This window comes from Mobula hypostoma, chromosome 5 (genome assembly GCF_963921235.1).
Source record: "Mobula hypostoma chromosome 5, sMobHyp1.1, whole genome shotgun sequence".
Classification (NCBI taxonomy): Eukaryota; Metazoa; Chordata; class Chondrichthyes; order Myliobatiformes; family Myliobatidae; genus Mobula; species Mobula hypostoma.
The window spans coordinates 7,186,492-7,202,117 of NC_086101.1; the positions used below are offsets into that span (position 1 = coordinate 7,186,492).

Genomic DNA, 15,626 nt, shown 5'->3' on the forward strand with positions numbered 1-15,626 from the left:
AGGTTAACTCATTTATTCATACTTTTTCACACTAGGATCTCCCAGTGGCCGCACATTTTAATTCCACATCCCATTCCCATTCTGATATGTCTATCCATGGCCTCCTCTACTGTCAAGATGAAGCCACACTCAGGTTGGGGGAACAACACCTTGTATTCCATCTGCATAGCCTCCAACCTGATGGTATGAACATTGACTTCTCTAACTTCCGTTAATGCCCCACCTCCCCTTTGTACTCCATCTGTTATTTATTTATTTATTTAATATTTTTTCTCTCTCTCCTTTTTCTCCCTCTGTCCCTCTCACTACACTCCTCGCCCATCCCCCTCCCCCTTTTCCTTCTCCCTGGGTCTCCTGTCCCATGATCCTCTCATATCCCTTTTGCCAATCACCTGTCCAGCTCTTGGCTCCATCCCTCCACCTCCTGTCTTCTCCTATCATTTCGGATCTCCCCCTCCCCCTCCCCCTCCCCCTCCCCCTTTCAAATCTCTTACTAGCTCTTCTTTCAGTTAGTCCTGACAAAGGGTCTCAGCCCGAAACTCCTCTTCCTAGAGATGCTGCCTGGCCTGCTGCGGTCACCAGCAACTTTTGTGTGTGTTGCTGGAAATTCCAGCATCTGCAGATTTCCTCGTGTTTGCAGTTTTTAATTGATTAGCTAATAATTTACCAGATTTATCACTATGTATATAAAACACGCTTCTTGTTTTCATTAATTGATTTTCAATTGAAGATGTTAACAGTAAACTATGTTCCATTTGAAGTTCGACTCTGTGTTTATAAAGTTCCTCACTGGGAGCAGTGGCATCTTTCTTATCAAATTCTTTAATCTTCTCAATTAACGTATTTCGTTCTTGATACATTTTTTCAATCCAGCAGAATAGGAGATAATCTGTCCACGGATATATGCTTTAAAAGTGTCCCATAATACCCCGCTGGAAATTTCTGCCGCAGCGTCAATTGTTAAGTAACTCCCCTCTTAAAGCATTCTGGATCAGGAAGTGTTGGTAATCAAAATGGCTTCGATACAGCTGGTTAGCTTAACCGAAGAAATAAGTTGTCCCATTTGCCTGGATTTCTTCACCGACCCGGTTATACTGGAGTGCGGACACAACTTCTGCCGCTCCTGTCTCACACAGTGTTGGGAAAGGGAGGAGAGAAACTCCTGCCCGGAATGTAGAGAGGAGTTTGCAGACCGCACCCTCAGGGTCAATCGAGCCTTAGCAAATCTGTCTGAGAAAGCTCGAAAACTAAACCTGAATCCGAAAGAGAAGGAAAGTAAACTTCACTGCGAGGAACACGAGGAAGAACTGAAGCTGTTTTGTGAGACGGACAAGACACTGATCTGTGTGATCTGTAGAGATGCGCAGGAACACAGAGACCACCGCTTCCTGCCGATTAAAGAAGCTGTGAAAATGTACAAGGTAAATAGAAAGGCCGTTTGATCACGTGATTATCGGATTACATTTTCAATATCTTTTTTTACACACTGCATTTCAGGCTCAGATCGAATCTTCCATAGAATCGCTCGCAAAAAGGACGCCAGTAATCCAAGAAATGGAGCAACGTCAGAGGCAGAAGATCTCTGAATTTAGGGTAAGGACTTCTTCTAAAGCGTGAATTTGTGTCGATTTATTGCTCTTATGCATCACAAAAAACCTGTCCCTACACCTGCGACCTCACCACCATTATTCTTTCTAGCTCATCACCCTTAGGGGCAGAGGCTGCTGACGGCAGTTCGCCAGCGTCCTCTGTCCTGGGCCAGACTAAGATCCTTTCCGTCCCAGGAATGAGGTTTTTAGAGTTTCCGTTGGCGTTTCTGCAATTTTGGGTTTTTACGGGATGGGGTTTCTAGTCTCATGGCCAAACTGCACTTTTTCAACCGTGCTTGGGACCGATCACCACCATTCGGGGCCCTATAGCAGTTCTTCTAGGGGAGACAGCACTTCACATGTCAATCCACTGGGGTCTTTTGCTGTTTCCGGTGCTTTCAGTGTAGCCTCCCCTACATCGGTGAGACCCGTCGGAGGTTGCCCACCTTCATTCCATCCACTGTAAAAGCAAGGATCTCTCGGTTGCCAGCTATTTTAATTCTGCTTCCCGTTCCCACACTGATATGTCTGTACACTCCCTCCTCTGACGTTACGTTGAGACCAGATGCTGGGTGGAGGAGCAGTTCCCAATACTCCACCTTATTTACCTCCAAACTGACGGCATTGACGCCAATTTATCTGACTTCGGGTATGAAGCATCTTCAATAACTCCAAAAGACTGAAGTTGGGTAAATACTGAAAGGCTTTTATTCGCTGTACAATACGTCTTCCATGCTGAGTGCCTGCCCCCAGTCTGAGGAGGAGGGGCAAGGCGAAATCACCTTTATTCAGGGTTCTGCGGGAGGAACCACAAGGGCAGTCAACAGAGGGGCGTGTCCAGACAGTTAACCCAATTACAACATATATATGGTTTACCACAGGGTAACCACTCCCGTCGGTCTTCCACTCCCTTCTTTATTTCCTCTTCACCCACTGGGCTCTTTCTTTCTTTACTCACGCACCTCCCCCCATCCTCATGATTTACACATCACGCATACTTTCCCGTTCCTCACCTCCTTACCTTTATTCCATGGTCTACTCTCCTCTCCTATCAGAGTCCTTCTTCTGCTGCTTCATCTTTTAACTATCACCTCCCAATTTCTCACATTATTCCCTCCCCCGCCCCCTCACCTGGATTTACTTGCTGACTGCCAGCTCGTAATCACAGCCCACTTCCCTCGCTTTTTGTTCTGGCCTCTGCTCTCTGTGTTACCAGTCCTGATGAAGGATCTCGTCTAAAAATGTCGACTGCTCATTTCCACCTATAGGTGCTGATGCTCCCAGCCTGCTGTTTCGTGCGTGTTTCCTCAGATTCCCAGCACCTACAGCCTCCCTCATCTGTGCCTCACAACAATACTGTACTCGCCTTTCATTCGACAGGAACAGTCACATATTCTGCATTTCCATGTCACATCTGAATTCGCTAAAATGCACCAGATTCTCACTGAGAAAGAGCAGCGCGTGCTTAGAGACCTCAAGGACGAAGAGGAGAGGATTCTAAACAGAATGGAGAAAAATCTTCGAGAGATTCAGGAGGATTTAAATTCTATACAGCGGGAAGTCTCAAAGTTACAGAAACGATTGGAGCAAGAAGGTGTGGTATTTCTGAAGGTGAACAATGATACTTCAGGTTAGTTCAGTCGAAGTGCAGTCACAGAGCAGTAGGTGCAAAGCTGTACAGTCTTGGAAATGCCTGTGACGACTTGTGGAATGAGATGTTGCATCGTTGATAGAGTGTGATTTTATCTGCATCTCCCTCGGTCAATGTTTTAGAAGAATGGCCGGGGGGGGGGGGTGGCGGTGCGTCTCATTGAAACATATCGAATATTGAAAGTCCGAGGCAGAGTGGATGTGGAGGGTATGTTTCCAATAGTGGAAGAGTCTAGTGGGTGTGTCCAGGACCAGAAGGCACAGCCTCAGAATAGAAGGATTTAGAACAGAGATGAGTAGGAATTTCTTCAGCCAGAGACAGCTCTGGAGCCAAGTCATTGGATATATTTAAAACAGAGCTTGATAAGCTCTTGATGAGACAGGGTGTCAAAGATTACGGGGAGGAGGCAGGAGAATGGGGTTGATATATCAGGCATGACAGAATGGCAGAGCAGGCTCGATGGGGGCCAATGGCCTAATTCTCCCCTATGTCTTATGGCCAATATACCCCCAACCTGACGTTCAAATCCAAGTGCACCTGCAAGCTGTCAACGTGTCTGATGTAACAGGGACTGTTTTGCGGCTCGGTACTAACGCTAAGTTCCAGAACATGACACGTACAGTAGATTTATGTATATCCGATTTCCCTTGATAATATTCAGAAATTTTGGTGTAATTTGCTCTGTTTTTGAAATATATTCTGCATAGAATTATGTCATTTTGAAGATCGTAGATAGACTATTCTGCTCTGTGCCCATGTTCCCATTTCAGAAGAACTTCCTCCCACTTCATCCAACCAAAACGCTTTTAATTTAATTTTCCCTCATGGATTCATCCAGTTTCCCCTTACAAATTTGCTTCTAACATTTCTGTGGTCACGCCTTCCTGATTTCACTTCTGAAATGTATGTGGAGATATGGTGTCCATCAAAGACCATCATATACCATTTCTCCATGCAATTTTTATGAAATCTACCGACAATTTAAGATCCACTATGACATAATTCATTCCATTGTATAGAGGTAGAAGTGTGTTCGCTCCTTCCTGTTTGTTGTGTCCTCTCTGTTATCACAAACATTTCTTCACCCTGGTGCTTTAACGCATGTTTTGTTTCTCAGAGATTTATGCCTGCTCTCTGTGCGTCATGCAGAATTTAGAATTTCTGTCAATTTATGATGACTTGGTGAAAATTTCTGGTGTAATGAACGGTCAACCTCAGTCAGTTGAGATCTGTGCTTTCTTTATTTCAGGAGGAAGCTTGCCGGAAGTCAAGGTAGGATATTGTCTATTCTGAAAATCTACATGGTTTTATGAAATAAGTCAGAAATTTCCTGTTCATTTTGAGACCAGCTGTTTAATATTCACAGGATTAGTGAGAAATGTGTATTGCCAGAAGCAGTCGACGTGCTGCAGATCGCAAAATTCGACCATCCGTTTTTGCTTCACGCAGCATTGAGAGAAATGCTTGACGCCATTAAGCAAGGTAAAACTGACCCTGTTAATTTTTGTCTGATTTATTGGTGGTCAGCGTTCAAAGTAAATGTATCATCAAAGTACGTAATTGTCACCATATGCTACTGTGACATTCATGATGTCAGCAAATAACTGCAGAAGAAGGGCAAGTGAAATACAGAGGTTATTCTAGTCTCAAAGCCACCTGTAAGGAAGAATCACTTTGAAACAGTCACGTTGAGATGTCAGGTCTATGGACACAACCAATCCAAGAACGCAGCTCCACCAATACAGCCCTATGTCTTCTATTCATTCACAATATATAAAGCTCCAGGTACTTCATTTCAAATGCTGCAGCCGCCGAGCAATTTAAGTCCAGTTAATTTACACACTGCGGACAAAACAAAAAGTTATTATCAATATGGTGACTGCAATTGTTATAAAAATGCCTGCGGATCACAGATGTTTTAGCAATGGACGTCTGCACACTTACTGCATCCCGTGTGTAGTCCCGCTGCTAGTTAACTCGCTTCTCTCCTCTGATGACCACAATAGCCTCCCAGCTGTTGTGAAATCACCCCCGTTATCATTCTAAAGGGAATTGTTAGACCACAGCCTGCATTGGCCACTGTAGCAGATCAACTGAAATTAATAAAGTCAACATAACGAAGTTCCCATCAAATTGCAAAGAAGGAGGATCAGCTTACTGAGGGCAAACCCACGTTAATATCCACCCTTAGTACTGGAATCCACTGCTTTGATTTATATGTGGAAGCCACACACACACACCTGAGTCAACTCCACTGCCTGTTACACCAGTTGTAAAGTTGAGTGAAGTTATCTCCTTTGGTTCAGGAGCCTGATGGTTTAGGGGTAATAACTGTTCCTGAACCTGGTGGTTTGGGTCCTGAAACTCCTGTACCGTCTGCCTGATGGCAGCAGGGAGAAAGGAGCGTATCGTGGATGGTGGGGATCTCTGATGATGGATGCTGCTTTCCTGCAACAAAGCTTCATATAGATGAGCTTAGTGGTGGGGAGGGCTTTACCCTTGAAGGACAATTAGGCCGACATGGTAATATTTACATGAATCTGCAGAAAGCCACTAGACTAACCACAACTAGAGTAGTCAGAATGTTCCTAGAATGAGTATGCTTGGCTATGCCTGTACCTCAGGTTTTACCAGATTAAACTGAGAAAAAAAATTAATAAATAGGTAAGTACATAAGTAGGTGGACAGATAAATAAACACATAAACAAGGAAATAAATAACAAACAAGTAAATAAAGAGACCATGAGTTGTAGATTCTTGGAGAGTGATCTGCTCCGAATGACAAAAACGATCACAAGAAATATTACCCCGACTGTACTCGAACGATGCCAACCTTTCTTTCCAACTGCGTCTTCAGTGTCAAATCATTCACTGCTTTCCCCTTCTGCTCTCCTCTGCTGTCCTACCTCATTCTCAGTCCCCTAGCACCACTTTCGTCTCGCCATCTCTGCTTTACAGATCAGAATGAACATTGGCAGAGGTTTGTTGTCCATCTGACATAGTTAAGTGAATCTGACATAGTGAAGTGAAGCATAGTTAAGTTAAGTGAAGATAAGCATTTATGTCGGATGCATGAATCTTCCCTGGTCCTATGGTCATGCTGCTCCAATCTCCATCTGATTCGCGCAGACTCTCTAATTGTCTACTTCTCTTGCCCACTCCCCAGACTCTGTGACCCTGGATATGGAAACCGTGGGTCCATGGCTCGAGGTATCTGAGGATCAGAAGAGCGTGAGATGGACCCAAAATTGCATCAGTCCTCCTGACACTGGGAAGAGGTTTATAATCTGGCCCTGTGCTCTGGGATCGGAGGGATTTACGTCGGGGAGGCATTACTGGGAGGTGGAACTGGGGGAGAATTGGGGCTGGTGTCTGGGAGTTGCCGCGGAGTCCGTGGAGAGGAAGAGAGAGGTCAAAATGACAACTGTGAATGGCGTCTGGGTCATTGAGCGGGCTGGTGATGAGTTTCATGCAAACACTTCTCCTCCGTCCCTCCTCCCTGTTGATCCATCCCTTGGGAGGCTGGGAATTTATCTCAGAATCGAGTCAGGGATACTTTCCTTTTATAATGCAGAAACCAAGTCCCATCTCTACACCTTCACTGGGAATAAATTCACAGAGAAACTTTTTCCTTTCTTCTGGACTTGGGATGAAAACCAGTGGCTGACAATCTGCTCCGGTTCCGCTCCTGATCTCTGCATTGAGCAAGCCTAGTGAGCTTGAAAATAAAACCGGTCAACGGAAGGAAATGTAGAAAACAAATTAGAATTGTCAATCCATTAACTTTCACACATACATAGCATCTGTCAATGGGAAATATTCTGCTGTGAAAATATAAAGACTGAGATGATCATTTTGTATTTCAAAAATCAGCTTTATTGGTAAAAAGTCCACATATATGCAAGAAATATAAATCCAAATCAAAAACAGTGTATTTTTTTAACTTCTGTCGCGTGGTTGAGTGTATAATTTGCAGTGTTATCGGTCCTATTCATTTGCAGTGCGAGCACAAGCCCTTGATGCACTTCTACACCCATCTGACCAATTAACCTATTAACAGTCTGTCTTTGGACAGACTGTGGAAACTGGAGCACCCAGAGGAAACCCATGCGGTCACAGGGAGAACATACAAGCTCCTTATGGAGAGCACTGAGAATTCAAACCAAGTTGCTGGTACTGTGCCACCACAAATGTGCATATTTTTTTGTATTCAAAATAAACTTTATTCAGAATAAGAATATTTATGAGAATAAACCGTGCAACTCTCTTCATTGGGCACGTGGCCAAGTGGTTAAGGCGTTCGTCTAGTGATCTGAAGGTCGCTAGTTCGAGCCTCAGCTGTGGCAGCGTGTTTGTGTCCTTGAGCAAGACTCTTAACCACACATTGCTCTAGTGTCTGTGTGAGGAGTGGCGCCCCACACAGACTTCCAATCTGCGCTTTGTAAGGCATGAAAATGCCCGACACAGGCCTCTCATGGTCTGAGTCAACATTCCCTTCCCTCCCCCCACCCTTCATTCTTACAATCCTATTGTGTCACAACCAGAGGTTGTTTTCGGATAAGTATGTGCATTGTGCGTGGCCAAATGGTTAAGGCATTCGTCTAGTGATTTGCAGGTCTCTAGTTCGAGCCTTGGCCAAGGCAGCGTGTGTGTCCTTGAGCAAGGCACTTAACCACACATTGCTCTGTGATGACACCGGTGCCAAGCTGTATGGGTCCTAATGCCCTTCGCTTGGACAATATCGGTGTCGTGGAGAGGGGAGACTTGCAGCATGGGCAACTGCTGGTCTTCCATACAACCCTGCCTAGGCCTGCGCCTTGGAAACCTTCCAAGGCGCAAATCCATGGTCTCATGAGACTTACGGATGCCTATATAAAATAAATATGTGCATTGTATATTCTCAGTGTCACCTCATGGGTATGTTGAGTTTACCCTTTATGTCTAATTGTTTGTTTTTCGACTAGCTCTGGTTTTTCACTTTGTTTTGCAGATTTGAGTATCCTACAAACTTGGACCCAAAGATCTCTCTGACCCTCCACACTACCAATAGTCTTACCATTAATATTATATCCTGTCTTCAAATTTGACCTACTGAAATGAACCATTCACACTTATCTGTGTTGAAGTCTATCTGCCACTTCTCAGCCCAGTTCTGCATCTTATCAATGTCCCGCTGTAACCTCTGACAACCCTCCACACTATCCACAACACCCCCAACCTTTGTGTCATCAGCAAACTTACTAACCCACCCTTCTACTTCCTCATCCAGGTCATTTATAAAAATCACAAAGAGGAGGAGCCCCAGAACAGATCCCTGTGGAACACCACTGGTCACCGACCTCCATGTAGAATATGTACCATCTACAACCACCCTTTGACTTCTGTGGGCAAGTCAATTCTGAACCCTCTATGCAAGGTCTCCTTGGATTCCATGCCTCCTTACTTTCTGAAGGAGCCCTGCATGAGGAAGCTTATCAAATGCCTTACTGAAACCAATCTAGGAAGTCTAAGGCCACTAAGCCTTGCATTCGTGGTAGAGGAATTATTGGAGAGAATTTTTTTGGGTGTGATTTACTCGCATTTAGAAAAGCACGAATTGTTATGGACACTTAGCATTGCACTGTGGGGTGGAGGATGAATGTTATATCTCACCGTTTATTTGATGGTCATTGGGGAGTTTCATAATGCAGAGTTTGTTGGCTGTGTGGAACTTGATCGGCATCAACCCACTGTCCACAGGGTTCCCGCCCCACAACCGTTGGGCTCTGGCCACCAAACCCCAACACTTTCACAGATCCGGAGCTGATCCTTCGCCGGCTGTTTTCATCCATACAAAGTTCCTCCATGTTCCCAGTGAAGGGGATGTGATTTGTTCTCGGCATTGTAAAAAGAAACTGTCCCAGACTCGTAACTGTGATAAACTCCCACACTCTGGGGGACAGGACCGGTAGGGAGACGGGACCGAGGGGAGGTGAGAACATAAAACCCATCATCACTCTGCCCGAGATGCCAGACTCCATCCTCCGATAAGATGGGCCACTCTTTCCCTCCCGTCTCCTCCACCGATTTTCCGACGTGTTCTCTTTCCAGTAATGGCTCCCCAATGTGAATCACTCCTATCTCAGCACACAAGCCAGGCTGTGAGCCTCCTCCCAGTGTCAGGGAGATTCCTCTGGGCTTTCGATCCTCTGTCACTTCCAACTCCAGATTCGCCGTTTCCACATCCGGGGTGGTGGAGACAGTGGGGAGAAGCAGATAATTAGAGAAGTCCTGGGGATTGGGGGCAGTGGCGTGTTTTTGGTGTGGACTCAGGCTGCACAGTCCAATCAGAGGCCTGATCCGAGGCCACTCGGCTTCAGCGCAATTGGGTGGCTTACCGGGGTTTCACAGGAACTTGGGGGGGCGGGGGGCACAATAAATTGATAGCAAGCTTCTGCCAAGTATTTGTTTTTATGATCTGTTTAGGGGCATGGTCAATGGAGAAGAAAAAGGATGGGAAGGTAAGGGCAAGGAGAGTGATAGAAAGTATGAGAGCGGTGCGGAGGGCAGGATGGGGAGAACACAAGAGAAATCAAAATGAAGGGAGACCCGAAAGAACACAGATGCTGGAATCTGGAGAACTCACATACCACTGGAGGAACTCAGCAGGTTGAGCAGCTTCTGTGAGAGAGAAGAAATTAAGAGTTTCCTCCCGAGACCATGCAGAGCGGAGAGAGAAGATGGTGGAGTAAAGACGTCAGAATGGGTGGGAGGTGACAAGTGGGCAGCAGGGTAGCGGAGAGGTTAGCACAACGCTTTACACTACGGGTTCAATTCCTGACCCTGTTTGTACCTTCTCCCCGTGACCGTGTGGATTTCCTCCGGGTGCTCCGGTTTCCTCCCACTCTACAAAGAGGTATCAGTTGGTAGATTCATTGGTCATTGTAAGTTGTCCCCTGATTCGGCTAGGGTTAAACCAGGGAGTTGCTTGGAGGTGTGGCTCGAAGGGCCAGAAGGGCCTAATCCACACTGTCATCAGCATCATCATCATCATCAGGGGCCGTGCCCAGTTTGAGCTTTGACTGCCATGGCCCACACACTCCTGTTTCGAGTCAAGTGGATCACTGGTCAAACGGGTCATTGCTATTCATTTCCAGTTCTCTGGCTGCTGTCTCCATCATCGTTTGTCTTTGTCTTCCTCTTGCTTTCTTCCCTTCAATTTTTCCCATAATTACCGTGCATTCTAACTCCTCTTTCCTAATCACATGTCCAATGAAGTTACATTGCCTTTTCATGATCTCATACATTATTTCTCTTTTTGTGTTTGCTCTGTTCATGACGTCCTCGTTAGATATTTGTTTCATCCATGATATTCTCTGAATCCTCCTCAAAAACCCATCTCTGCTGCTACAATTCGTTTCCTCATGTTACTAGATATTGTCCAACACTCTGATCCATATAACATAACTGGATAAACGTAACATTTCAGTACTCTGAGGCGGGTTGTCATGCCTAGTTTAGTGTTGGTCAGTCTACTCTTCATTCTCGTAAAGGTGTCTTTTGCCATCCCTATTCTTCTTTTGATGTCCAAGTCGCACCTGCCATCTGATGACACCCAACTTCCTAAGTAGCAAAAGTTCTGTACTTCAATGAATAAATCAATAAAATGGAACATGAAGGGGTGGGGGGGGGGGAGCCCGAGAGGAGATGAGAAGGGAGGAGCCCGAGAGGAGACGAGAAGGGAGGAGCCCGAGCGGAGATGGGAAGGGAGGCTGACAGATGCAGATAGGTGATGTGGATTAAAGGGCAGCGGAGTGAGATGGGGGGGGCTTGGGGGAGTTAGGGAGGAAGAGTGGGGAGGTAAAACTGGAAAGAAAGGCTGCTCGTGCAGGAATGTAATAAATTAGGGAGGTGATAATGTGATCTCTTCTACTGAGGAAGGAAGGCAGATGGAACAAGATAATGTACAAGATAATAAGAGGAATAGATAGAGTGGATAGCCAGCACCTCTTCCCCAGGGCACCACTGCTCAATACAAGAGGACATGGCTTTAAGGTAAGGGGTGGGAAGTTCAAGGGGGATATTAGAGGAAAGTTTTTTACTCAGAGAGTGGTTGGTGCATGGAATGCACTGCCTGAGTCAGTGGTGGAGGCAGATACACTAGTGAAGTTTAAGAGACTACTAGACAGGTATATGGAGGAATCTAAGGTGGGGGCTTATATGGGAGGCAGGGTTTGAGGGTCAGCACAACATTGTGGGCCGAAGGGCCTGTACTGTGCTATTCTATGAACCAGAGAAAGGAAATTATTATTTTAGATATAGAGCACAGAAGAGACCCTCTCAGTCCACTGAGCTGCACCTCCCAGCAATCCATCTATGCCACCCTAGCCTAACCACAGGACAATTCACAATGACCAATTGCCCTACCACCAGGTGCATCTTTGCACTGTGGGCAGAAACCAGCACATTTGGAGTGCAAACAAATCCAGTCTGCAGCAGTTCTGTGGGTGAAAACATATTGTCAGCGAAGAATGGCCAGACTAGTTTGAGCTGACGGGAAGACAGCAGTAACTCAGATAACCACCTGTTACAACAGCGGTGAGGAGAAAGGCATCTCTATACGTACAGCACGTCGATCGTTGAAGTGGGTGGACAAGAGCAGCAGAAGACCACACCGGCTTCCACCACTGTGGCCGTTTTATTGGGTACACGGCGGTGCTTAATGAAGTGGGCAGTGAGTGTGTACACACCTGCTGCCACCTGGCACGTCGCAGGTGTGACTCGCTATGTGCTAACACAGAAGTTTTATAGGGAACAGACACACCCTGAAGTTCCTGTTGCCACGGAACGCTCAGGTGCTGAGTCCTGTCTAACGCTCTGCCAGCATTTGAAGGCACACTAAGCACGCTGATGTTCGGTGTGTGGAATGTAATAACTGGATGACTATGACTTTGTAGGCTAGATGATATAATAGAACATAGAATATAGAATAGTACAGCACAGTACAGGCCCTTTGGCCCACAATGTTGTGCCAACCCTCAAACCCTGCCTCCCATATAAGCCCCCACCTTAGATTCCTCCATATACCTGTCTAGTAGTCTCTTAAACTTCACTAGTGTATCTGCATCCACCACTGACTCAGGCAGTGCATTCCACGCACCAACCACTTTCTGAGTAAAAAACCTTCCTCTAATATCCCCCTTGAACTTCCCACCTCTTACCTTAAAGCCATGTCCTCTTGTATTGAGCAGTGGTGCCCTGGGGAAGAGGCGCTTGCTATCCACTCTATCTATTCCTCTTATTATCTTGTACACCTCTATCATGTCTCCTCTCATCCTCCTTCTCTCCAAAGAGTAAAGCCCTAGCTCCCTTAATCTCTGATCATAATGCATACTTTCTAAACCAGGCAGCATCCTGGTAAATCTCCTCTGTACCCTTTCCAATGCTTCCACATCCTTCCTATAGTGAGGTGACCAGAACTGGACACAATACTCCAAGTGTGGCCTAACCAGAGTTTTATAGAGCTGCATCATTACATCGTGACTCTTAAACTCTATCCCTCGACTTATGAAAGCTAACACCTCATAAGCTTTCTTAACTACCCTATCCGCCTGTGAGGCAACTTTCGGGGATCTGTGGACATGTACCCCGAGATCCCACTGCTCCTCCACACTACCAAGTATCCTGCCATTTACTTTGTACTCTGCCTTGGAGTTTGTCCTTCCAAAGTGTACCACCTCACACTTCTCCGGGTTGAACTCCATCTGCCACTTCTCAGCCCACTTCGGCATCCTATCAATGTCTCTCTGCAATCTTTGACAATCCTCTACACTATCTACAACACCACCAACCTTTGTGTCGTCTGCAAACTTGCCAACCCACCCTTCTACCCCCACATCCAGGTCGTTAATAAAAATCACGAAAAGTAGAATGTCCCAGAACAGATCCTTGTGGGACACCACTAGTCACAATCCTCCAATCTGAATGTACTCCCTCCACCACCACCCTCTGCCTTCTGCAGGCAAGCCAATTCTGAATCCACCTGGCCAAACTTCCCTGGATCCCATGCTTTCTAACTTTCTGAATAAGCCTACCGTGTGGAACCTTGTCAAATGCCTTACTAAAATCCATATAGATCACCTCCACTGCACTACCCTCATCTATATGCCTGGTCACCTCCTCAAAGAACTCTATCAGGCTTGTTAGACATGATCTGCCCATCACAAAGCCATGCTGACTGTCCCTGATCAGACCATGATTCTCTAAATGCCTATAGATCCTATCTCTAAGAATCTTTTCCAACAGCTTTCCCACCACTGACGTAAGGCTCACTGGTCTATAATTACCCGGACTATCCCTACTACCTTTTTTGAACAAGGGAACAACATTCGCCTCCCTCCAGTCCTCCGGTACCATTCCCGTGGACAACGAGGGCATAAAGATCCTAGCCAGAGGCTCAGCAATCTCTTCTCTCGCCTCCTGGAGCAGCCTGGGGAATATTCCGTCAGGCACCGGGGACTTATCTGTCCCAATGTATTTTAACAACTCCAACACCTCCTCTCCCTTAATATCAGCATGCTCCAGAACATCAACCTCACTCATATCGTCCTCACCATCATCAAGTTCCCTCTCATTGGTGAATACCGAAGAGAAGTATTCATTGAGGACCTCGCACACTTCCACAGCCTCCAGGCACATCTTTCCACCTTTATCTCTAATTGGTCCTACCTTCACTCCTGTCATCCTTTTGTTCTTCACATAATTGAAGAATGCCTTGGGGTTTTCCTTTACCCTACTCGCCAAGGCCTTCTCATTCCCCCTTCTTGCTCTTCTCAGCCCCTTCTTAAGCTCCTTTCTTGCTTCCCTATATTCCTCAATAGACCCATCTGATCCTTGCTTCCTAAACCTCATGTATGCTGCCTTCTTCCTCCTGACTAGATTTTCCACCTCACTTGTCACCCATGGTTCCTTCACCCTACCATTTTTTATCTTCCTCACCGGTACAATTTTATCCCTTACATCCCGCAAGAGATCTCTAAACATCGACCACATGTCCACAGTACATTTCCCTGCAAAAACATCATCCCAATTCACACCCGCATTTCTAGCATTATAGCCTCATAATTTGCCTTTCCTCAATTAAAAAATTTCCTGTCCTCTTTGATTCTATCCTTTTCCATGATAATTATAAAGGCCAGGGAGCGGTGGTCACTGTCCCCCAGATGCTCACCCACTGAGAGATCTGTGACCTGACCCAGTTCATTACCTAGTACTAGATCTAGTATGGCATTCCCCCTGGTCAGCCTGTCCACATACTGTGACAGGAATCCATCCTGGACACACTTAACGAACTCTGCCCCATCTAAACCCTTGGAACTAATCAGGTGCCAATCAATATTAGGGAAGTTAAAGTCACCCATGATAACAACCCTGTTATTTTTGCACCTTTCCAAAATCTGCCTCCCAATCTGCTCCTCTGTATCTCTGCTGCTACCAGGGGGCCTATAGGATACCCCCAGTAGAGTAACTGCTCCCTTCCTGTTCCTGACTTCCACCCATATTGACTCAAAAGAGGATCCTGCTACATTACCCACCCTTTCTGTAGCTGTAATAGTATCCCTAACCAGTAATGCCACCCCTCCTCCCCTTTTTCCACCCTTTCTATCCCTGTTAAAGCACTGAAATCCAGGAATATTGAGAATCCATTCCTGCCCTGGTGCCAGCCAAGTCTCTGTAATGGCCACTACATCATAATTCCATGTATGTATCCAAGCTCGCAGTTCATCACCTTTGTTCCTGATGCTTCTTGCATTGAGGTACACACATTTCAGCCCTTCTACCTTACTGTCTTTACACCATTTATTCTGCTTCTCTTTCCTCAAAGCCTCTCTGTATAATGGATATAATGAATCCACGGAGGCCTTGTTGTGTTTTTTGCCTTAGTAATTTTACATATATGAATCATACATCAATATTTTATGAATAGAGTTTATTTGTGAACTAAAATATATTCATAAATTCACAAAAATATTTCATTTCCCATTATGGATACAGGCAATGTGTTAAAACCAGGAAATGCCAGGGCACATCTCAGTAGCTTTCATAGAGTGAATGTCATAGAGTAGTGTCCTTCGACTCGTCTAGTCTGAGCTGAACAGTTATTCTGCATAGTCCCATTGACTTTCCATTTCTCACTTTCCACTTCCAGGCCCGTTAGGGTTCACATTGCAGAGTTTTGGAGTTAACATGAGACCCATGCCGTGTCAACTTGTTATCAGCCCCAAGGCTCCTCAAGCCCGCTCCGGATGCTGGTTCTGGGACCATTTACTGACCTGGAGTGCGACTACAGCAGATTCTCAGCCAGTCTCCATCCCAAGTCCGAAAGAAAGGATTGGGCTTCCCTGTGA

General features: G+C 45.8%; 1 protein-coding gene across 6 annotated transcripts; it reads left to right on the forward strand.

Moving 5' to 3' along the window:
* Nucleotides 1-2: 2 nt before the first annotated feature.
* On the forward strand, nt 3-15,597 carry LOC134346540 (nuclear factor 7, brain-like). Of its 6 annotated transcripts, none has more exons than XR_010017945.1 (6): nt 3-1,421; nt 1,498-1,593; nt 2,970-3,219; nt 4,490-4,512; nt 4,607-4,722; nt 15,428-15,449. XR_010017945.1 is itself a non-coding variant. In XM_063047953.1 (6 exons), exons 1-6 carry the CDS (start codon nt 1,014-1,016, stop codon nt 15,462-15,464), a joined length of 792 nt encoding a protein of 263 aa, XP_062904023.1. In that variant the 5' UTR covers nt 3-1,013; the 3' UTR covers nt 15,465-15,597. The 6 variants fall into 6 exon arrangements, 3 of the variants coding, with proteins under 3 accessions (XP_062904023.1, XP_062904022.1, XP_062904024.1); XR_010017946.1 differs by having other exon boundaries at nt 2,970-3,183; XR_010017944.1 differs by lacking the exon at nt 15,428-15,449 and adding an exon at nt 6,407-6,429.
* Nucleotides 15,598-15,626: the final 29 nt, after the last annotated feature.